We start from the raw sequence: 23,593 nt of genomic DNA on the forward strand, positions 1-23,593 counted from the left end.
TCAGGCAATAAACCGCAGTTATGCACTACGTTTATATATATATATATATATATATATATATATATATATATATATATATATATATATATATATTACGTGGAGGACAAACAAACAAAACAGATGTGAAAAATATGTACATAGGGAATACGGTCTACACTATAAACCTATAATGACTCAATCATCAAACATGATAAATAAACACACCTGTGAATATTGGCATGATTACGTATGTCCACGTATATATGCTTTTGTATGGTTTTAGAGAGACCCCTTAGCACAGAACTTGATCGCATAGAAGCTACTTCCGGCTTGTCGCTTACAGCAATTTGAAGACCAACAGCTCACCCAAAGCGTCAACTGTCACTGTTATTTTACGTAGAATCTCACCGTTAGGCAATGAATTGCTCAAGAAATTCTTTCAATAAAAAGAAAACTAAAAAAAAAACTCGTGAACCACTTGTAAGGGTAATTAGGGTATACGTTTGCGTTATGGAAAGATGAAAGGAATTTTAACAAAAAAAAAAAAACAACAATTAAGTTCCACCAAACAATTTGATGCTGCTTGATCTGTACTGCTGGGACGTAATAACACTAACCAGTGCTTATCTATGGAAGCAAGGTACCAAGAAATTGAAAGGCGTCTGAAAACTGCACAAATATATAATTCGTAGGATGAAACCAAAGTTTTTATCGATCAGTATTAGATTACCACTAGACTGTGGTAAACCTTTAGCATTTCACTGGCAGTGACACAGACTGGCTGTGGCCTATAGCTTGCATAGCCTAGCCTATAGCTACACGTTAACTTGTTCTACTAGTATACTTCTAGTATAAAGTTATCGTTGTAACTAAGTATTAAAGCTACAGTAGTAACTAGGCAATATCCAATCTCTATGATAGGAAAGTAGGATTCATCTCAAGTGATGGTGGTAGCAAACTTTGTTGGGAATGAGATGATAGTCTGCTCTTGCTGTTTGTCAATTAGGCCTTTATAGGTCTAACTGAATTGAGATGCAACTAAGATGCAACACGACGGAGCCCGTGTTGTAACTTCCAAGCAAACGACGATGAATATTAAATGTTTGTGGTAAATTATATATGCATCCATTTTGAGGTTATGAAATATGAAGTGATTAGTTATATTTCATGACAAATTAAATTACGCACATCAGTGGCGGAGATTTCTTGTCAGAAGTGGGGGGGTTGCAGGCCATTGATGAAATAAAAAGTCATAACTGCTGGCTCACTATCTAAGTGGAGCACCATAAGCACCATAAGTTGGCACGAAGTGCACAAGAATTTTTTGGCAAATATTGCCTCCCAGATTGCAGTAAATGGCACTGCCCAGTCCTTGCTGCATTTAACCAGGGGCATATGCAGGATTTTCTAACCCAGGAGGCGCATATTGCTATCTAAGCGGAGCGCCACCATTGGTTGGCGCGCAGCGTACAAGCAAATTTCTGGTTTTGGTACCCCCAGATCACCGGAAATGGCACTTCTCGGGCTTGAAACAGACCAACCATATGTACACTTTTGCCTGAGAACCAAGTTTTTTCCAAATACTTTTTTACTCATCTATAACCTTTTAGAAGATTGTCACCAGTCACACATCATGTTCGACTTCATCACATATCCTGTGGATCATTGCTTTTGTAGGTGATTCTTCATCGCGGCCCACAATATCCGTCAGCCCCACTGTTCAGAATTTGACAATTTTAAATTCTCGTCAATAAATTCACTTCAAAACATACCCATAATGTTGCACAAAATATCATCTATGGACAACCGATATAGAAAAACCTCCTTCAAACCCTAACAGACTGGTCAAAATTGCACGAGTATGATGAAGTATGATGAAGAATGTTGGTTAGGGAATTTTCGAAAATTCAGACGGCTACTAAAAAATTTCGTTGAAGGAAATAAATATATACCAGATATTTCCGAAACCGAACACTACACACATCGACAGTTTTGAGCATGGGCGTAGATCAGTCTTGGATAATGGTGGTGACGCGTGTCTGTTCTATGACACTATCTAAGCGGAGCGCGACCATGGGTTCGCGCGTAGCGTACGATTTTTTGGGACAAATATACCTCCCAGATCGCCGGATATAACACTTCCTAGACCTAATGATGCTCCTAAATCTCCTTAAGTTTTAGATCTCATGGCTTAGAAATTTAGTTTGGAGAAATACATGGGCGTCTGCAGAAAGAAAATCAGGGGACAAATAATCCAAGTAGACTTTTGTATATACGATGGGTCTGGGGTCCTCTTCCAGAAAACAAATATAGACTGCCGCAAATGCGATTTCCGTCCTATATTTAACAACTATGGATAAAATACAATAAAATGAGAACTGCTGCATGTCATTTGCACAATGCTGGATCAAACTGCGCCAAAGTTCAATACAGGGGAACTTGAAATGCAGCTATTGGTCAAGACAAATTGGTGGGGACACGGTATATCATGTCCCCGCTACTGAAAAAGTTGGTGGGGACGCGTCCCGCTGTCCTCACCAGGATCTGCGCCCATGGTTTGGAGGCTGTTTATCGTGGAACGCCATTTTCATGCTCACTGATATGATGTGATATCTGCTGTTTGCTTTACAAATTCGAATAATTTTGTCACTGTTCCTCTTTCTCTTCCCGTTTTCTTGCCGTATTTTCTACTCCATCCTTTTCTCCTTTTCTCTCTTTCTTCTTTTTCTTTTCCTTCCTTCACCTCGTTGAAGTTGGCAAGTGTATACAGTTCCAAAGCTATTCAACAGCAACAAAACTTTATTTTGTGTATGTCTGTTGTGGGGTGAAGTTAGCGATATGAGCTACAAGTTCCAATGCGCAAGGTGGGGGAAAGGGGCTAGAAATAATGTGTGGGTCAATTCTAACTCGGTTTTCGGTCGTTAATTGTTGATGTTGCCTACCAGGTTAAAGGTTGAAATGACTTTAACAATTTCAAATTTAATAATTTGATTTATTATGCCATTTGGAGCACATAACATAGGCTATAACAGAACATTACTGGCAAAAACTAGGGGGGTTGATTGTGTGGGCCAACCCCCCCTCTTCAAAAACTGGGGGGGTTAAAACCCCCCCAACCCCCCCTGTTTCTCCGCCACTGACGCACATGTAAGTCACCACTGCATCACCCGGGGAGTTCCATTACAACTCCCTGCATCACCCAAGACATCTGAGAGTTACAAATATGGAGATTAATTTACAAAATGAAACAATGTAATATTACAGAAGAAAGAGACCAGGCTGTAAGAAGACAACAATTATGTACAGTAATAGCATGCTAAAAATGTTGCAATGCTCGTTTGTAGGCATACATTTATATTGTACAATATTTACGTGCCTTGTTCCATTGTAACGTTAATATTTGTCAATAAAGGCATACACATTGCAAAAAAATGGAAACAGCATGTCAGTCATTGCAGAGCGACAAGGACAATCTGATAAGTCAGAAGGTACAAAGAATGTATCATTGGGAAGTTCCAAATGTCCAAACGTTTTGCAGATGTGATATATGTGGGTTTTGACCTATTTTCCTAGCAACTGCAACATCAAATTATACATAGCAATGACGGCATCTTGGTTGTTTCATTACTGTGAGGTAGGCCTACCTTTGAATTAAAACATGCAGCAATTTTCCGAAGATCTATTTTTAGCTTAATTCAGCATTGTAGACTTAAATTACCATACAAATGTTACACCTCTTGACCTCCACATGACGTTGCAGTGTATATCAGTCTTTATCATTCATTGAGCAATTGTCTAATGTGGCTATATGGCTCCATTTCAAAATTAACGCCTCCCAAGCAGTCAGGTAGCCAGACTGGGGCCATGTGGGACGTATGCCCCCCACTTTCAGACTAGTGTTTTCCCACCACGCCACTTAATTTGTCCCACCATCATGTGAACAAAAACTTCACAAATAACAGCACATGAGTATTGTGCCCCTCATTTCACGTAGGCACCCTATTCGCGAGTCATTGTTTTGGGTTTTTGGGATGGCGTGAGTGCCATTCAAATCGCAGCAAAACGTACCGTAATGTTGTCAGCGTGTGCGATATGGCTTCTGTGTTTCAATTTCTGTGCCCCTCAGTAGATGTCTCGCGCAACTTACTCTACTTTCCTTTTCGAAGCACGTATTTACAGTGTTTGTATCCAGCACAGATGCTGGTCACGCAGGCAACTATTTATACAGCCCTAAGCAATATTGTGACTTAGTGGTGAGTTATGTGTTGTTGTTCATACCTGTTCACACATCATAGCGTCCTGCGTACATAAACGCAAGTCGTAAAGCCGACCTAAGTTTTGAAAAAGTTGCGGGCTGTCACAGAAGAAAACGATACAGGAGTTGTATGTGACAAACTATCAAATTCCGTTATCGATGTTAGTTGATCGCCATGCCCTTACCTAAAACAAGGATATATGCCTAGTGGATGAAGTTGGTTGTCTTTTTCGAAAACGTTTTCTTTGGAAGATAATGGGATAAGGAGTCTATGTATGTGCGTCGAAGTTAACGCTGTTGAAAGAAAGTTCCAGGTTACAACGTGGCTGTCAACAAGTGGCTGTATGAAACTCTTATTCTTAATGTCGGCGTCTGCAAACGTCCATTGGGCTAAAGCTAACTAAGCTTAGCCCATTTACAAAGAAGGTAATTAAAGTGTAGGGCTAGAATATCTCACCAAATACAGCTATAAACGAAAGATTTTAACAATTTGCAGTTCAGCATTAGAACTTAGTTGAAAAGTAAAAGTTGTCATGCAAGTTTTTGTATACCAATTACGTACGCTTTAGGCCAACAGTACCACTTAGCTAGTAATAACACTAACTTAGGCCTAGGCGAGATCTAAACGTTATATCACTAAAGGTACAACAAGGCTACTATCTTGAAGTTGTAACGTTATTACTTGGGCATAGGAATAGATAGGTAAACTTTGGTTCGTCTTATCAGAACTAGACTTAGATAGATAGTAACCTAACGCTGGACTCTATAGTCTATGCTAGGCCTGTTAGGTCATGCCTTAGTTTTCTTGTATGTTTCGTGATGATTAACAACAGATAGAAGGAAAAAATAACTTTGATATGAATATGATTATATGCAGTGACATGTATGAGCTTTATTATACTGTAGTATATTCAACCTATAGGACTGTAACTAACATTAGGGCCCAGTATACTTCCAATTTTTACTAACATATTCTTTTCATAGTATTGATATAGCCTGTGCATAAAGATAGGGGTATAGCCCACACAACTTTTGCTATGTGACTTGTGCGTGACATATCTTGAAGTAACTTTGGAAAGTTATGTTGTACTAGACTATGATACTGTAAACTGGTCTAATGCTGTACCAAGTATATATTGTTGTTTACTTTTAGTTCAGTGTAACTGATGACAGCATCAGTTACATACTGTACTGTCTTTAACGTCCCCAGAAACTGTTGCAACGTTCAAGTAGCCTGCGGTTGCTCCTTCAGTTACACACACACATAAAAAAAAAATAGAACGAATCGCAAGTTAAATGATGCTGAGTAATTTGATGAACATTTATAAAATCCTATTTGGATCAGTTTTGTTACAAAATATATATCCATAAGTAAGCAAACAATACTGCTAATTTGAGTGGGCCAGAGAAGTATTTAATGTAGTGTCTGTTCAAGTTATATTAAAAAGTCAACCAATTTGTAATGAGTTGCATTGTTGAAATGTCAAATTGAGTCATTACCATTAGTTCTCTTCGATCTGGTCACAGTATCATAATGTGTTGAAAAAAAGTTCATAGGCATGGGTGAGTAACTGCACTTTTGTCTTTTGCAATAAACTGTCTCAATTCATGGCTTTTACAACACTGTTTACTATTGTCTCGCTGAAATTATGGTAGACGCTTCAATATATCCAGGACTGTGTTTCTTTTAACCATGCAATTTATTATATATATATAAATATATGTTTACGGTGCAGGATACTTAAGTTGCAGGTGTACTCAATATGTAATGCTATTGAATGTTTCAATATCTCCATAAATGTAAGGGATACATTGATACATTTGATACATTTATAATTTCAGTGGGTTTTTTACTGAATGTGTATATATACAGTACGTAGTAGCTTAGCATGCCTCTAGACAACAGTTTGTTCTTAGCCTGTTAATGTCGTTGTGTTGATAGATTTGCCACATGTTGTGAAAGGTCCCTCATCATTCATACCTGTGTGTCAGGATGTGAAATTTCTTCTTTACGTTTGTAGAGAAGTCATGCCAACAATCTGTTTCTCATAGATAATGAATGAACATGGCACATATGTTCAAGTGTTACTTGTACAGTAGTAGTAAAGGTTATCTTGCCAAATAATTCAGGTTTGATGAGTTTGTTTGTCTCTTCTGATATTAAAATTGAATGAATAGGTGCTCACAAACTGTACAAGATGATTCAAATATTTAAAGAAAACATAAACAATGAAACGGTAGACTCTCTGCACCTCCTCCACCTCACCCCCGTCTGACACCCCCCTCCCCTCCCAACCTGCATGCCAACAATTAGGGTCACTTGGGAGGTATTTCTGTTATCACTGTAAAGTTAACAATATATGCTAAAGTTCAGGATTATACATTACTTCACACATAGTCATGATTAAGCATTGAGGAAAGAAAGAAAGAAAAAAAGTCTTGCTGGTTGTACCTAGTAATGGAAGATTTGATTTACCGTTAAGGAAACTAATTGTTTTGTGTATAAGGGGTTGTCGGACAAAGAATTGCCAGGGGTTCTGACAGACCACTAGATAGCAACAATTCAAAAACACAAGAAGACAAGAGGGTCAGTCATTGGCATTTGATACTGGTATCAGGGGTGAAGTTTGAAAAGGAGGAAGTGTGACGTTGGTCACTGGGTTTGTTGAAACCCACTTCCATACTGTATGTGTGTGTGTGGGGGTGGGGGAGGGGGGTGTGGAAAGGGTGTACCATGCCTGGGTATATGTCTATGATGTGTTGAATGCCACTAGAAATATCCAAGTAAGTTCATGTTTCACTGTTCTAAATTGTATAGATCTGGTATAAAAGTTATTTTAAAAATCCTTTCTCAGAAGTATAATACAATTTTTAGGACGTAACAAACTTTTCCTTCTATGAATTTTTTTTAGAAGACAATTCCAGTTATGACATTTGCATATACAGTATTTTCCTGGAGAGTGATGAAAAGTCGCATGAAATGCAGTTTGTTCTTTCGATCATCCATTTAGTTAGAAGATAAATTTATTTTGGATAAAATAAAGAGAAATGTATTCTTGGCAGCCTTGTGACATATATTCATTCCATTCTTAAAGTACATGTTTGCCATTTTCTTAAAAGTGTTCATTTGAAAGTCATGTGTTTTGTACCAAAGTGAAGTTAATTAAAAGCAAACAAGTATTTTATTATTATAGATGCACAACTCCAGATAACGTTTGGGTTTTCTTCAAAATTTGATTTGACTTTTTCTGCCGCAAATTTGGATTCATCATTTATAAATACACCCAGGCATAAATACTAATATGTATATAAGCCTCACACCATGGGCGCTGATCCTGGTGGGGACAGCGGGACGCATCCCCACCAACTTTTTCAATGGTGGGGACATGATATAGTGTGTCCCCACCAATTTGTCTTGACCAAACGCTGCATCCCAAATTCCCCTGTATTGAACTTTGGCGCAGTTTGATCCAGCATTGTGCAAATGACATGCAGCAGTTATTATATTATATTTATCCACAGTTGTTAAATATAGGACGGAAATCGCATTTGATTCAGTCTATAATTGTTTTCTGGGAGAGGACCCCAGACCCATTGTATACAAAAGTCTACTTGGATTATTTGTCCCCTGATTTTTTTTCTGCAGACGCTCATGTATTTCACAAACTAAATTTCTAAGCCATGAAATAACAAAAAATTAAGGAGGTTTGGGAGCATAATTGGGTCTGGGAAGTGTTATTTCCGGCGATCTGGGAGGTATATATTTGCCAAAAACAAACTTGAATTAAGTTGCCTGAACAACCAGCATAATCTGTAACATGGCAAGTGTGACAGTTGGTACTTGTTGCGTTCTTGAAGTTTCTAGCATATTCTGTGGCAATCCCGATATTTATATTATACTTCCTTCAAGGAAATTGAGGTGTAGAATTTCAGAAAACAACATCTGCCCATAACATGTTAATAGGCCAACAATTTCAACATCACATGCTGATTTCAAAGAAACTACGTGCGTGTAAGAATCGAACTCTGCACAAGCCGTTTACATATGCTTTCATTGTACAGTTATGTATTGTGTATATCAGCAAGTTTCTGTTATTGTTCCAGACTTTCCTTGCATAAAATGTCTGGTCAGGCGAGGTAAAAGTGATAGCATATTCCATATCCCAAGAAAAGTTATAGAAACTTCTACAGTTGTCTAACTGCCTAAGGTTAAGCGCTTTTGTTATGCTTCGAAAGTACCTATAATTAGCCGCTTCCTTTGTTTAGTTTTTATCTGTTTAACAGAACCGATTTGCATACAGCTGTGTTCACAAAGAGAGTTGAACTGTGGGTATGTATATGTTATGTAGCAAGCGGTGGCCCGTAGGTCTTCGGCGGCTGGTGTAATTACGAGCAGAGAAACATTGCAAAGGGAATGAATTTAAATTTTTTTTCCTAAACTTGATACAGATCTACAGTAGGTACTGCTGCAGATTGTGTGTCTGCCGTCCAGTAAACCGATGTTCCTGCTGTACATGTTTGAGATGACAGTTATAGCAGGGAGGTGCTACTTTAGAGTAGCAGCTCCCTGGTTATAGTGTACTTAGCGAGATCGTTGGCTTCGTCATGCACACGACTGATATGGTAGATTTGGCATGATGTAATAATGAATTAAAACGGTTTGATTAACATTTTGACACGTAAAATGACGTCCAGGCAAACTGGTCAATGTAATCTTGCATTGTTTTTTTTTCTAAAATAAATATAAATAACCTACAAGCTATTGATCGTTGATTATTATTGTTGATTGTTATTATTCAAGCTGCGGTCATCGGTTCATACATTGTAGGAACAGTATGTTCATAAGCTGTTTACCAAACGAGAGTTGTATTTACGAACACAATTGCAATCAAATCATGGGTGTTGATTTTGCTTGCAAAATCAGGGGAGGGGGGGGTGTGAGGGATACGTGCGGAGGAAGGGGACGTCAGGTATTTTGTGAATTGAAGGCCATTTTAGGTATAATAGAGGCTATTGGATCATGCGTACAACTGTAACTATGACCTCAGTACTTTACTTTGCATACAGTACGCATGCGTGCCGAAGTAATTTTCCATAGTTTTAACAGTTGTCATGTGGAAAAAAATGGAACTTGTGGAAAAGTGTTTCGTAAAATCAAGTAGTTCAGTCAAAAGTTTGGCATCAATAGTTCAAAAGTTCACCCACTAATTACTTCCTAGTATAGTGTTAAAAACGTGCGTCATGCGTTTCGGTAAGTGGAACTCACGTTACTGGTAATGGCGTTAACTATATACTGGTATTTGGCTTTATACAAATGCTCATTTACTGCCTTTGTGCGGTAACTTCGGTTTGGCTAAAACCTTGGGAGATCAAGATGAGAATGGGAGAGGGAGGGAGAAAATGTACTTATCAACACATGACAAACGGCTACAGTGGAATTACGACCTTCCTTACCGGTTTCGAACCTCTGGACATACAATCCGCGTCCATAGCTTAGTGGTTATGGTGTCCGCGTACAGAGCGGTCCGACGCACGGGTTCGAATCCCGGTGGAGGCTGGAAGTTTTTTCACTGTTCTTGATTTTCCAACTCATTACGAATTTCAATTATAAATATGCATTTGCCTTTGTCGTTTACCTCCATGCACTCTACAGATAGCTGATTCAGAGCCCTGAAATGCCCTATTAAAGGTTAAATTGTTATAATGACGACGTCCGATGACATCCAACATCATTTGTACATAACAAATTCATGATAAATAGAAAACAAATTATCTTATAGGTCATGAAATTCTACATCTTTGGATTTATTTTTGTGTTAGACTACCGGTATCTATAGTCCAGCCACATTCATTGATGAGCCATGTAGATGTTTTAAGGGTCATTTTTCGAAACTTAGAAGTGCAGTTATATAGAAAGGCAGCCTGGACTGAAGAGTGTTTTGAAAATTGTCTACAATTATATGAAGATTAATGAGTGACGGCGGACTGACGTAAATAGCCTGTATATACTCCATTCGTTTCAGTTCAGAAGGAATGTCAAAAACGCTGGTTTGAATAAGTACTGTTTACTAAGTGCAAATCCGGGTAATTGTCTAGCGGTCGCTGTGTGCGATAGCGTTAAAGGTTAATAGAAATGAATGAATACTGGTTCCGATTTACCTTTCTGGTTTTCAATGTAACGGTATCAGCGTGTCTGTTTCTTTGCCCGCTTCAACGAACTGTATTTTAACTCAATACATGTTTACTCTTTACAGACTGTATTATGATGATATTATGTGATATCCGAGGAAACACGACCATATTTATAGACGTCTGTGTATAGTATGTAAGCCATATAAATATACCCCTATAGGCGCACACATACAAAAAAAATCATGCACCTGATAGTATAGTTACACCAAATGGCACAACATGCATGCTACAGTAGATGAAGCTCCTTGATACTACAATTGAGAACTATACAGTACAACCACTACTTTCGTGCAGCTACAACCACCATGGAATGACAAACACCGTAGCTCCATGCTGCCAATGCGCTGCCACAACTGGAAACGACAACCATACAGTTGCATGATGCTTAGTGCTACCATGGATACACAATCACTTGCTGCACAATATAGCTACAACCACGGCTCCATGCTGCCAGTATGTAGCTACAGCCAAGTACAGAGTAGCAAAAAAACTTGCTTCACATTGTCACCATACATAATATAGCTAACTATACAAGCCTGCAACCCAATGGGATTCATGGCAGTTTCAGCTCACTGCTCGAGTCTACGAGATGTCCATATGCATATCAATAAAGCGTGAGCTATATACTACAGTTAATTGATAGTAGTGTGATACGCTGAGAAAACAAGGACTATATAACAGCAAAACGTAATTTGATACCACCGGAAAGGATCGTAACCGCTGAAAACGTCATCGTTTTCGCTGATTTTTATTGCTGGTATTTGTATTGTACTATACTGTACAGGACAGTACCACATACTTATTCGTATACATACCACATAGCTACCCATATGCATTACCTGGCCGCATAGGGTATACGGTACAACATGTTCCGTACATCGTCCTATTTTATTTTACACCTATGATAAAGCCACAGCATTCCTTTCCTTTGCATGGCACTGTATTCGGAATGTTTTCTTAAGGGAGGTGGGGTGGAGGGGGGGGGGGTGTATAAGAAGACTTGCCCAAACTGTTACTCTGTTCTTCCACCAGGGGAAAGTTATTCTGAACACAAACCTGGACAACATGTCCCATCTCGGAGGGATAACAATTACCTTTAAGCTGGGTCAGTAATCGTAGCAAACTATATCGAAAATATCAGTACATAGTTTGTATTTACGATCATCATGCAGCATTGAACCCAAATTTAAGCACGTAAAAAATTGCTTAAAAGTTAAAAAAAAAAAAAACTTTCTGAAAGTTTCTTATGTTGCTTTGATGGTAACCTTTAAATTTCATGTTGAAATTTGGACATGCGTGACCATTATTTGACTTTATGGCATATTTGGGAGGCAATACAGTCAATACTGTTGACCTTGCATCTTGTGTCGGGTTGTATATGTTTCTATGTACGACACACGTATTGTATAATAGTGATATACTCTATTTAAAGGATACAAGTGGTTACGACCATTTGGCTGCTTCTGATAGGTAGCATATTTACAGGTTTCCGCCATTACAAATTTCGTGTCCCACACATTTAGTATAAATGATTCTTATTTTGCATGGTCAAATATTTTAATGTTTACACAGTGTCCTTTTGCCAAATTTCATCAATCTCGATGTGATTGCAGTGGACTACGGTAATGTAGGTAACATTTCCGTATATACCACAATATATTATGCTGAAGTCCGTCAAAATGTAGCGTTAAAACGTCATGATGCTGACCTTTTCGTCACCCATGCAAATAGTCGTGTACTTTTTAATCACATTTCACATCAAGATGTAAAATATTAAAAACAAAATCTACTTTTGCTTTATATATAGTTGAACATGAACCTTGACTACGTTACTAAAAAAGTAAAATGTGTTATCAGTTAAAATGAAATGAAAACATCAAAATTACCACCAAAATTATGGATAAAAAGTAATATTCATTGTTCCTAAAAATATCTTCCTTATATCGTTTCGCCCCCCCCCCTTTTTCCCCCGGCAAAACGATCTGTACATTCAGTCGCGAGTGGCTTTATACAAATCTGACCAAAATACACAAATATGATATAAAATATAATATATAAAATGCAGTATAGGCCGAGAAACCTTCTTAGACAAAGTATTGCCTTTGTAATAATTTAAAGACATTCATTTCTGCCACGTCATTTGTCACATGACAATCCACCTTAAAATTGTGAATGTGTGACAACGCTTTGAGTAACTATACCAGTCGATATTGATGGATTAAAATGTGATGTATTCAGATCTAGAATTTGATTCGTCACCTTCGTCGCAATGAACTATGTAAGTATAATTGACCGTCATTATGACAATATCCAATTATTCAGTGTAGGAACAGCAATCAGTGTTTACATTATCAGAAGGGACAAATAGTGTGCTAATATTTGTGGTATTACGCACGATGTACTTCGTATCGTCACCGAGTAACCCCATTGTTTGTCTACCGAAACGAATAAGAGACTTCTCACCTTTAACCTATAAATATCGTTATATAAAACGGTAAAATTTATGTAAGTTGGCGTTGTGCGTATATAACGTTTGTTTAATGCATATTAAGTAACCAGTGACGCGTGATATGGATTCACTAGCAACATTCATATCATGTTACTGTGTGATAGTTTAGTCTCATTCAAAGGTACCGTTACTATACCGTAGTATTATTATTACGATTATTTCCCAGCGGTGTTCGTAAGAGAAGTTTGGTCTTTCCATTACAACTCTACATATTTAGACATACACATTTGCGGAACACATCACCTGACTTCACAGACGGAATATAAAATCCCAATAGGAATTTTCATATATTTTGACTTCTGTGTAGCCTGATAACTTATGTGGATTGGATATAAGCGACATGTACAACTCTTTTGAACTTTTTGTATATAACGTATACCAGATGGTGTAGGCCCCTAATCTATATATACTGTACCTTAACAGTCATAGAAACCCGTGTGTGAGTAGAAAGAGTGCGGTTGCGCGGAAGCAGGCATGTAAGTATACATTACTCGCTGATATCTCAGACCAGGGAGTTGTTCCATAACAACTCCCTGCTCAGACCATGGAGATATAAACTGTTTATAGCTCCATGCTCAGACGTAGGACAATCAATGCCACTTAGCTTGTGAAGTTTGATTTGAGCATTACAACACTGGTTGACGTCGCAAAATGCACCTTAGGATTCACATACTTTAAAGATGGCTTTCATTACTGTTAGTAACGCCGAATTAGTTGACGAATAGTGTGAGGCTAAACTTTGAGATGGTATAAGATTAAATGTTCCATAACAACTCCCTGGTTATACATAGAGTTTAGTGACCGTCGTGAACTACAGTGTCAAATCGTTGTACAGATGTAGGCGGCGGAAACACTATTTCCTTTCGCATTTCGATTGAATGCAAGAGACATCCTTGACACCCTATAATTGTACATTGGAAGTGCCCAGTCATCACCCTTGTACATTGGAAGTGCCCAGTCATCCCTACATATGAACCTTGAACTCACATACGTTTTAATCTGTTGAAATTGGCTGTCAGTAAATGTTGATAACGCCTATGAGGGGGGATTTCGAGATACTCAGTAGAAGTTTGATTTGAGCATTAGTACAACACACTGGTTGTTGGCGCCAAAATGCACCTTTCACGTGATTCGAATGGAAAAAAGCATAAAAACACGTTTTGATGTTTCAAGTGTTTTTGATAGTTTAAGTGCTCTTTCAGCCTTATGTGGACTTTGGATTCACATACTTAAATCTGTTGGAATTGGCTTCAAATGACTGTTGATAACGTCGCCGCATTCTTTGGTCAACTTATTGTGTGTGAGGAAAACTTGGAGAGTAAATCAAAGCGTATATAATTTTGTATAGTAAATATGATAGTTTCGTGGTTGTTATTCGTTAGGTTTCTTTTGCAGGATAACGAAAGCCAAGATTATACACGCTTGGATAATCACGTGGCCTGCTGCTCTTGTCAGCATTGTGTATACGCCTCAACAAGAGAAAAAGAAGAATGGATTATTTCAATGTTCTCTATTGATAATGTGTAACAAGTCTTTCGCTTTCAACTGCGAATATCTTTACAGACACGAACTAAATATTCGTAAAGTTAATTGTGTAATTCTTCTCGCCATCACCTAAGATACTGATATGTAATGAGTAGCGTAGAAGGGAATGTTACGACCCCAGAATGGTAAAAAGGGGGGGGGGGCAGTGTTTAGTTACTTGGTGGATGGATATTCTCAGCGAAAATAAATATTTGGAGCAAGCTTGGGGAGGGGGGGGGGGAAGGGAAGTGTCACAGAAATAATCAGTGATAATGGTTTATACATTCCTGCGTTATCCTTACGCTATACCGGTAAGCTGACACTAATGAATTTGGCAATTCCATTGTCGCATTACATATAGATGACCTGTGATAAGATTTCTCAGATACGGGTAGCCTATGTCATAAAGTCTGACGTAACAAGGTATAGGCCTACAGTATATGCTGGGGAAGCTTGTGGTAGGGGAGAGAAGGGTAGCAGTTGTCTTTGTGAACCAATGACTTGGTTATCATTAACTCCACTCTTCTGTCAATCATGAGCCATCCCATCTGCTAAAACTTGCCAAAAATTGGTAAAGTTTTATAACTGCACCCCTGCTTGACCCACTTCGGGGGTCAACTACCCCCCCCCCCTCCCTCACCACTTCCGAATCCGCCACTCTGGTGTAAAATACCTGCATTCCCGACAGACTGTTCGTCACAGTTGCGAATTTACTGGCAGCATTTCAAAAGACAGTTTCCCATCCCCTCGCCCCCTTCTGCTCCACCCCACTCCCCACACGTGTCATGGTATGTTACGATTCGATATTTATATCAAGTAAATGAAACATGATATATGGTTTGTTAGATCGTAGTTTTCATATTTCTGTTCGTCCTTTTCTCTTTCCACAGTCCAGACCGATTTGCTGCCGTTGTTAATTTTCTTGTATGGCCTAATATCGCGTGACCAGTATTCACACCACATAATCTGCTCTACAGGGTTTTTGCATATTGACTTTGCCTTGTGATTACCCTACCGGAGGAGTCCGCCCTTGTCGGATAGGACGCCGTCATGACGGGCAAGCCGACCCATAGAACATGCACGTTGATGAAGCTGGCGTTTCCTTACATTGCTCTAGTTGTCTTCTACTTCCTATATCTCTTCATTGGTAGCCTAATATTCGGCGCCATTGAAGGCCAGACGGAGAAGGATGGCATCGTTGCACTTCAAGAGAAAGAAAACCAGATCAAGGAGAAGATCAGGGAGTTGTTTGCGAATCGATCTAAGGATGAAGGAGATGATGTAGATAAAGAAATTGAATTTCTCGACGAGATGTTGGAGGAACTTATTGAAACTGTTAGTCACCCAGACTGGATCCCGGGAAGGAGAGATATATTAGGGGAACCGGACCCCTGGGGTATTCCATCCGCTATGCTTTTCTGTATGACGACTATTACAACCATAGGTACGGCACATGATTAAATCATTTTCTAGGGAGCAGAGGTAAGGGGGTGGGAGTGCAGAGGGGGAGGGTATCCGAAGTGAAACTCTATCCCCTCGTCATCTTTTATGAAATGAACAATTGGGATAGTGAAAAACCATTGACAATTTGTTCTTAAAAATCTTACGATAGTTTATTAGACGGAACTCGTAGGTTACGTCAAGCATCCAAAATATAGAACATTGTGATATTTATTTCTCTTTCGTATAAGTGTCACATTTTTTGCGACCGGAATATACCCTTTCATATATTCATGGATATAACTTGATTTTCAAATTATTGACTACTATATATAAACATTATATGTATATACAATACTGGTGGGATACAATACACAGCATAAAAATGTGTTTCTTGTAAAGGTCACTGCGCAGTTTCAATCCTGAAACGACTTAGAGGTAATTGAAAGACACGCGAGTTCTATTTCTGAACAAAAGTTTGCAAAGAGGCCCAACAAATAGGTGCAAGGACCTTGCGAATCATGTCAATTCAGTAATGGTCAACAGGTGCGGACCCAGAGGATGGGGTGTCCCCACATCACCCCTTATAAACACAACCAAGCAAATATATGCCTCAGAATGCACCATTTTCACGGGCAAAAGTTTCCTTGATTCTGAGGGAAGACCCCAAAATCCCCACTTCAAAGACCCCCTGCGCCAACCACTCCTTTTAAGAACACTGGATCCGCCCCTGATCAAACCGCGATACATTGTCTGCTAAGTTACATTAAATATTTTCATACTGAATTTGCCTCATTTTGGCTTTCTTTGACATTTTTTTTTTTTTTTGCTCTTTAGGATATGGTGATCTGGTACCATCCACCACAACCGGCCAGGTTGTGGTCATCCTGTACAGCTGTGTCGGCGTACCGTTCTCTTTTCTCCTCTTCGCCGTCATAGGTGGACTCCTAGCCCGACTCGCCTCTCGAATCGCCGTCTTCGTTCGTAAGTCACTATGCAGGATGAAACGTAGTAAATCGAAGCCGGCGGTGGCTGGGAGCGTCAGGAACGGTAACGTCTACCCAGATCTCAGTCAAGAGACGGGACTAGACAATGATGTCTTCGAAGAAGGAGAGGGAGTTAGTGATAGGGCAATCCAGTTACGAGACTTGAATCCCGCTGGTCAGAATGACCGGAAGAAGACCAATGGAGCACCGAGAACTCTCCAGAAACAACAGAGCATCTTTGTGAACATTTCGGAAGAAGATGACGCCGGGGATGTGCCTTTCGTAGTCGTCATTTTATTGATGGTGAGTTATTTGTGCGTCGGAGCCGTCAGTTTCTCTATAGCGGAACAATGGAACTATTTTGAAGCGTTTTATTTTACATTTATTACCTTAACCACCATTGGATTTGGTGACTATGTACCGACACATCACTTTGAAAACAACACACACTTCCCGTGTTTATTGTACACGTTGGTCGGTCTGTGTTACATATCGATGTGTGTTTCTCTACTTCAAACGAGATTCGTCAAAGTCGTTACATTTCTTGGGAAAAAAATGAGTTCAGAAGAGAACGTCGAAAAGAACGTTGAAAGGAACGGTAGAGAGACTGAAACAGCTTAACGACCCATGGTGTGCATTAGTACCAGTTCCACGAAAGTTTTTTGTGTGTGTATGTGTGTTAATGCTGCAGTTTTACAGTGGTAGCATTACAACTAGAATCTCAAACAGAAGTGCAACTCACTGATTTTTGCTCTCATATTCTAGGTTTATCTATTTATTTATTTTATTTTTTTATTTGTTTTCAGCTCTTACATTATCTACTGTAATTGGTCTTCCCACAATGATTAATATGTTCGTAGCCGTATCCTCAATATATTTGCACACTTTTACCCTAAATCTTGAGAGAAATGTCAACTTTTACTTACTGGGGTCGTTTTCGTAAACGTTCCACCCAAAAAGACAAAATTGAACAGGTGGACCCGATTTTGACACCAAATTTATTTTCGATATTGTTCTCGAACATCCAACTGCCAATAACAGCCAGACTTTGTTTGGCAAATTTAAAAACGAAAAATGCATGTCATCACATCCTGATACTGTAGATGTGACCTGTTTATGCTATGTCACCTTAACCCAGTCTGTATACTTTACTCATAGTGTGCAAATATAGAAACCTTTTCGTCTTGACAAAACCTTGACAAATGTTTCAGTTTCCTTGTTGTATTTTGAGCTAACTATGTTGGATACAACCCATCAACTGAACAGATTTTATTGGTGAACCTTTTGTATACTAAACTTCCAATCATATGACCCGTTTCTGGAGGTGCTTCCAAAGCTTGGTGCCTTCTTTTAATTATTTTAATTATATTGTATAAAGTGGGATCTCCCGATGACACGTTGCTATAGTGAACTGTTTTACACATTACAGTTAAATATGAGTAATATGGCTCCCGAATATGTTTAAAAAAAAGACTGGTAAAAGGCTTTGAGTGTTTATGACTTTTCTGTCAGTTTTACAGTGCTTCTCTCTGTGAAGTTTGTTTCACAGAATAAAAAAAAAACTCGTAAATTGTCTAAATTTGATCCTCATTTGCGTCTAGGAAATAGAATTTACGAATCTGAACCTTCAATGTATAGATGACTCTATTTTGGAGGAATCTCGTACCATCAATATACCAGTGTATTAAATGGTGTAATACTAAAGACCTTGAGAGTAAAGAAGGATTTTTTATATTTTCTTTATATGACCTGAATGTCCTATGCATGCAATTTAACTGGTGCTTGTTTAAATATATCTGCCTAAACAAATAGATGTAGGCCTATATTACGCCTGGAGAAAATATGGGACACTCATTTTATTACTTTGCTTTCATGCATAAAGAGGTATAACTTGGATTTCGTTTCAAGTTTATAGATTGTTTTGAGTTGAATTTCCTGGTTGTGTGTTTAATATTACGAGGCTGAAAGGTACAGTGAGTCTGAAGGAGTTCATTATAACATAGATACTTGGAAAAACAAGGAATTAAGACATTTCTGCCAGGTAGAGCATATTACTATACACTTCATGTAGGCATTTCATATTTATTCTACATCCGCAAAGGAAAGAGGGGTCTGAAATTTCATATGTGTTTTTCTTTAGTATACTCATAGACTGAGTTTATATCGATACAGTAGAATTGAATTGTGTGTATTGAAAAAACAAACAGTGTATTGAAAAAACAAACACACTGGTTGGTTATTTCTGGAAAAGGTATAATTTACTTATTTAAGGTAAAATTCTGGTTTGAAGTATGAAACCCGAAATAATGTATGTGTCCGGGATGGAAACCTTTCTCAGAAATCATACTTAACAAAAATGGTAGGGATTAAATATTTTTCTTGAAACTGCGAGACAATATCGAAAGAACAAAATAAATAAGAATTTGAAGGAAGAATATTGATTATGCAAATATTTTGAGAATATGAATTTGAATTTGGAATATGAATTAATCTAATGCTTTGGCGCAGCATATAGCAATAGCAAGTTACGTCGAGTCAGAACTTATAACAGTACTATGTCCGAATGCTTCAAAAGAGAAACAGTGTCATCGAGTGCAAGAGGTCCTATATATATATATATATATATATATATACACTCAGGACATTCACCTTTAAAAACATAATGTCTGACATGCCCCTTTAATACAAAACGCCATGGTTTTGCTTATCGCTCCTATTTTTTATATATATATATTTTTTTTTTAACTTCTGAGCTGGAAAGTAATTTAAACATAGTCATACAAACAATGGTGTCGCTGAAATATAAATTCGAAACATCATTTGTCCTTGACAATTTTGAAAGTATTGTTAGCGTGATAATTCAGCCTTGAAAAGTATATACTTTCCCATAGCCTTTTGTGTTGCTTTATAGAATAGCTGGCTGCAATTGGTATCTGAGTGCTAGACTTGGGTATCGTCCTGCCACTTTGCAATGCTTTATGAGCATTACATATTTTAAGGGCGTCCCTGAAAAAGCTTAGCGTTTTATCCAAAGGTAAAACGTGGTTGACTGATAACATTTAATTTTTAAAAAGAAATTTCTTTTATACACTTCTGTTTGATTGGAGAGGAGCAAAAAACTTGAAAACATGTTTGAAACGAAAGAAATATAATGAATGTAATAAATGATATTGTTGCAGAACACATCGCTGAATCACTCATTCGTAAAATATCACATGCAGTCGATAAGTTTTGTATGGAAAAAAGGAACTTCCAGTTAACATTTGTGACGTCATAGATGCTCATTGACGCAACTACTTTTTTTTCCACAAAAATTTACTTACTTTACTTTTCCAATTCATACTTGGGAGTCATTCCATTCTCAATAAATCACACTTCAGGGATATAAATTGTATATTTCACATTCCCTTTTAGTAAAGTTAATGCATTACAGTATAGTATATCTATTCTTAAGTCAAAACAGTAAAGTGAAACGAAAGCAAAAAAATAAATAAAACGTTGTATTTCGTCATTGTGTAGCTAAATATCGCCCCTAAACTTTGTTTGCTTCAAGTTCACTTATGGTACAAATTGAGCCAGTATCAGCCATCAAAATAAGATAAAGGGATGCATCGGAATGCAGATTTCACCAGGATTCGTAGAATGTCTTTCATTTTCATCATCAGTCAAAAATAAAATTTATCATTGGACAATCATTTAAAATCAATAACAAGCCAGTGGTTATGTGTGTTTCGTTTTTATGTTATTCATGAAGCGAGGATTTCATATAGACCTAATAATAACAATTCATGCATGTCATCATTATAGGGCTTATTGATGCTCGGTTACAATATTTGTTTCCACAAGAGCATCCTTCATCATAATTGCTTTTTCATTTTTTTTCTTTCTTTTTTGCATAGTAAGCTAAAGTGATTTCAGTATCGACAATTTTGAATGCGAACAAATTGTATAGAGTTGTCGGCCTGTAGTGCATGTAGAATGTTTTACCTTTTACCTTGTAGCACGCGGCTTTACGGAAAAACGTGTTTTCGTTTTAAATTAAAAGTCTTAAATTCAGGAAACGAATGTTTGCTGAAAATAAACTCCCAGGTTTCTACTTTTCGTAAGGTAATATTTTTGAAGGAAGTGTGTGATTGAAATGTAAATGTTCCTTGTTTTAGATATTCCTGACTAAATACATCATTTTCACTGTAACAGCATCTTTTAAAGTGCCATCTCTTATACATTGGTTCCCTTTTATATTTTTATACGAAATACAATGTGTCTCTTATTCTACATTTCCAATAACCTATTCCAATTTGGCATATGATGTGTGTATAGTGTGTTCATGCATATATGCTTGGGTTCTTCCATTTTCTAAATAATATTAAAGCAAATTATAGTAAATAATAATAATAATAATGTACTATATTTTGAAGGGGGTGCATGCACATCACTTTTATCTAACGCTTCTTTGCAACGTACAGCTTTTCTTGGCCTCCTGATGAATGCAACACTAACATGGTTTGTATAGGCGGTAAATATGGACACATACGTTCTTCCAGGTATCTCGTGATGCTGTTTAATAATAAACGACGAGCAATTTTGTCCAATATATATATTTTGTGTATTTAGCACACAGTTCCATTGTAGGTCTATCCATTTTATTTTGAAAACAATAACTTTACACAAGGGTATAAGTAGTTATACATAAGGGGTTTTCTGTCGATGTGCAGTTTGGATATTCTGAATAATTTTCTCGGAAAGTTGTCAATATTTTTACAAAAACTTATTTTAGAAAGGTGATATTCTCATAAGTTTGCTTATGATTTCGACGCGTTTCTATTTATTGAAAGCGTTTGTATTCTTTGCAATTTAATTTTTCAAAATTAAAAATATAAAGACCAACAACCTGTCTTGACTAACAGAAGTCTATAAGTAAGGATCTCCTTCATGTGGTTTGAAAATAGGGTCGTGATTGTGGGGTTTTTCATGACCCCTCCTCCTTTAAATAAAGCAAGTAACGTCGTGGTGGGGGAGAGGGGAGGATGGCTTGTGATGTCACCATCCCTTCTTTACAAACCTCTTTACCTTCATCACCACATGAGCCCCAAACGACATGAATGTTTAGTCAAATCGTCAGGATGATCGAGCAATTTAGCGAGGGGGGGGGGTGGTGTTGTTGGTGGGGAGAAAACACGAGTTGGAATGTCACTTTTTACCCCTGGATGGGTAAAGGGAGCGAAGTAAGGGACAGGGTACAGGGGGAAGAATAAGAGGGGCACCTGGTTTAGCGAACGTCACTGCTCCATTGACATTTTAATATTCTGTACTCAAACAGCAGAATGGTTTGTATTGTATTTATTTTATGACCATTGGTTGAATAAGTTATATTTATCTTTAAGTAGTCAAGTTATACAACGGGAATAGAGGGACGAGGACAGGCGGGAAATAACAGGAAAGTGGGGTGGGGGGGGGGGCACCTGGTTGATATTTTCCCTGTATTCAACAACATAATGTTTTGTATTTTATTAAGTTTTGAATATTGAATATTGGTTGAATAAGTTTTATCGATCTTCTTTTAAATAGTCACGTTATACCAACGACAATATGTTTTTTGTATTAAGTTTATGAACATTGGTTGAATTAGTTTTTATCTCTCTCCACCTCTCTCTCTCTCTGAAATGGTCACGTTGTACAACGAGAATAGAACTGTGAGTCATAGTCTGTGACAACATGACCGTTTAATTAAGCTTTATAATGAGCTATGAAGTTAAACAGGAGTGACCATTATATAATGATGAGATTGTATTCCCCAATCAACTTTGTTGTGCAGTGACATGGGCTGAACAAATATATGCTGCTACGTTAACTTGCGCATGCGTTATTTTCCAATCATTGTTGATGCTGGATTGATGGGATTTTATGGTAGAAATTGGTCTTGTTTGTGAAGGATATCAACGGAAAATATGCAATTTTTTTTTGGTCATAGAAATGAATTTTCCTTTGGATATAACCTGAAACTTATACTTGACTGTGGATTGTAAGGTGTCTCAGTGTCTGACGTCATAACTATTCACAATCTTCAAAAGTATCGCAGCCACTACCCTACACTATCCTCTCATACTATGCTTCAAAACAATCGTACTGACAGTATGAACAGTTCCTAACCTTCATCTAATAGAAATATGGTATTCATACTATCAGTAGAAGTCCATTGAAGCGTGTCATGGAAGTACAGTATGCTGGAATGGTCCCAACCGGGTGAATATCGAATGGTCACATGATGTTCGATTCACTCATGAGTAAAATGACTCTCAGAACTTTTTTGTTTGTGATTTGGGTTGTTCTTTATTTTGCCTTGCACATCACTGTATTTATGATGTGAAATTGTTTATAATTTTATTTACGTTAATGGAGAGGTTATAAATGCATGGAACATGTAAGGTTTCTAACGTAAGTAATTATGTTGCGGTTCAGGTTTCCAGATTAAAGTATTCTTGTTAAATATTTGATATACATTTTATAACATGATGTTCCTCTTTTTCTTCTGGCCAAAGAAAAAGAAGCGTTTTAATAAAAGATGAATAAAAAAATTACATAAAAAGTTATCTTAATTCCTGTTTTGTTTGTAGTGGAATACAGTATAGTCCCCCAGTCCCTATTACCATCCCGGTGCATGTGTATTAATATAGAGAGGGGGGGGGTGGACCCCAAGGAATATTGACA

General features: G+C 37.7%; 1 protein-coding gene across 2 annotated transcripts; it reads left to right on the forward strand.

The window, feature by feature from the left end:
• Window positions 1-4,244: 4,244 nt before the first annotated feature.
• Window positions 4,245-23,471, forward strand: LOC139967977 (potassium channel subfamily K member 18-like). 2 transcript variants are annotated; one of them, XM_071972230.1, is made up of 3 exons: window positions 4,245-4,660; window positions 15,350-15,903; window positions 16,737-23,471. In XM_071972230.1, exons 2-3 carry the CDS (start codon window positions 15,510-15,512, stop codon window positions 17,504-17,506), a joined length of 1,164 nt encoding a protein of 387 aa, XP_071828331.1. In that variant the 5' UTR covers window positions 4,245-4,660; window positions 15,350-15,509; the 3' UTR covers window positions 17,507-23,471. The 2 variants fall into 2 exon arrangements, with proteins under 2 accessions (XP_071828331.1, XP_071828332.1); XM_071972231.1 differs by lacking the exon at window positions 4,245-4,660 and adding an exon at window positions 13,084-13,411.
• The last annotated feature ends 122 nt before the right edge of the window (window positions 23,472-23,593 follow it).

Source organism: Apostichopus japonicus, chromosome 5, assembly GCF_037975245.1.
Source record: "Apostichopus japonicus isolate 1M-3 chromosome 5, ASM3797524v1, whole genome shotgun sequence".
Lineage (NCBI taxonomy): Eukaryota > Metazoa > Echinodermata > Holothuroidea > Aspidochirotida > Stichopodidae > Apostichopus > Apostichopus japonicus.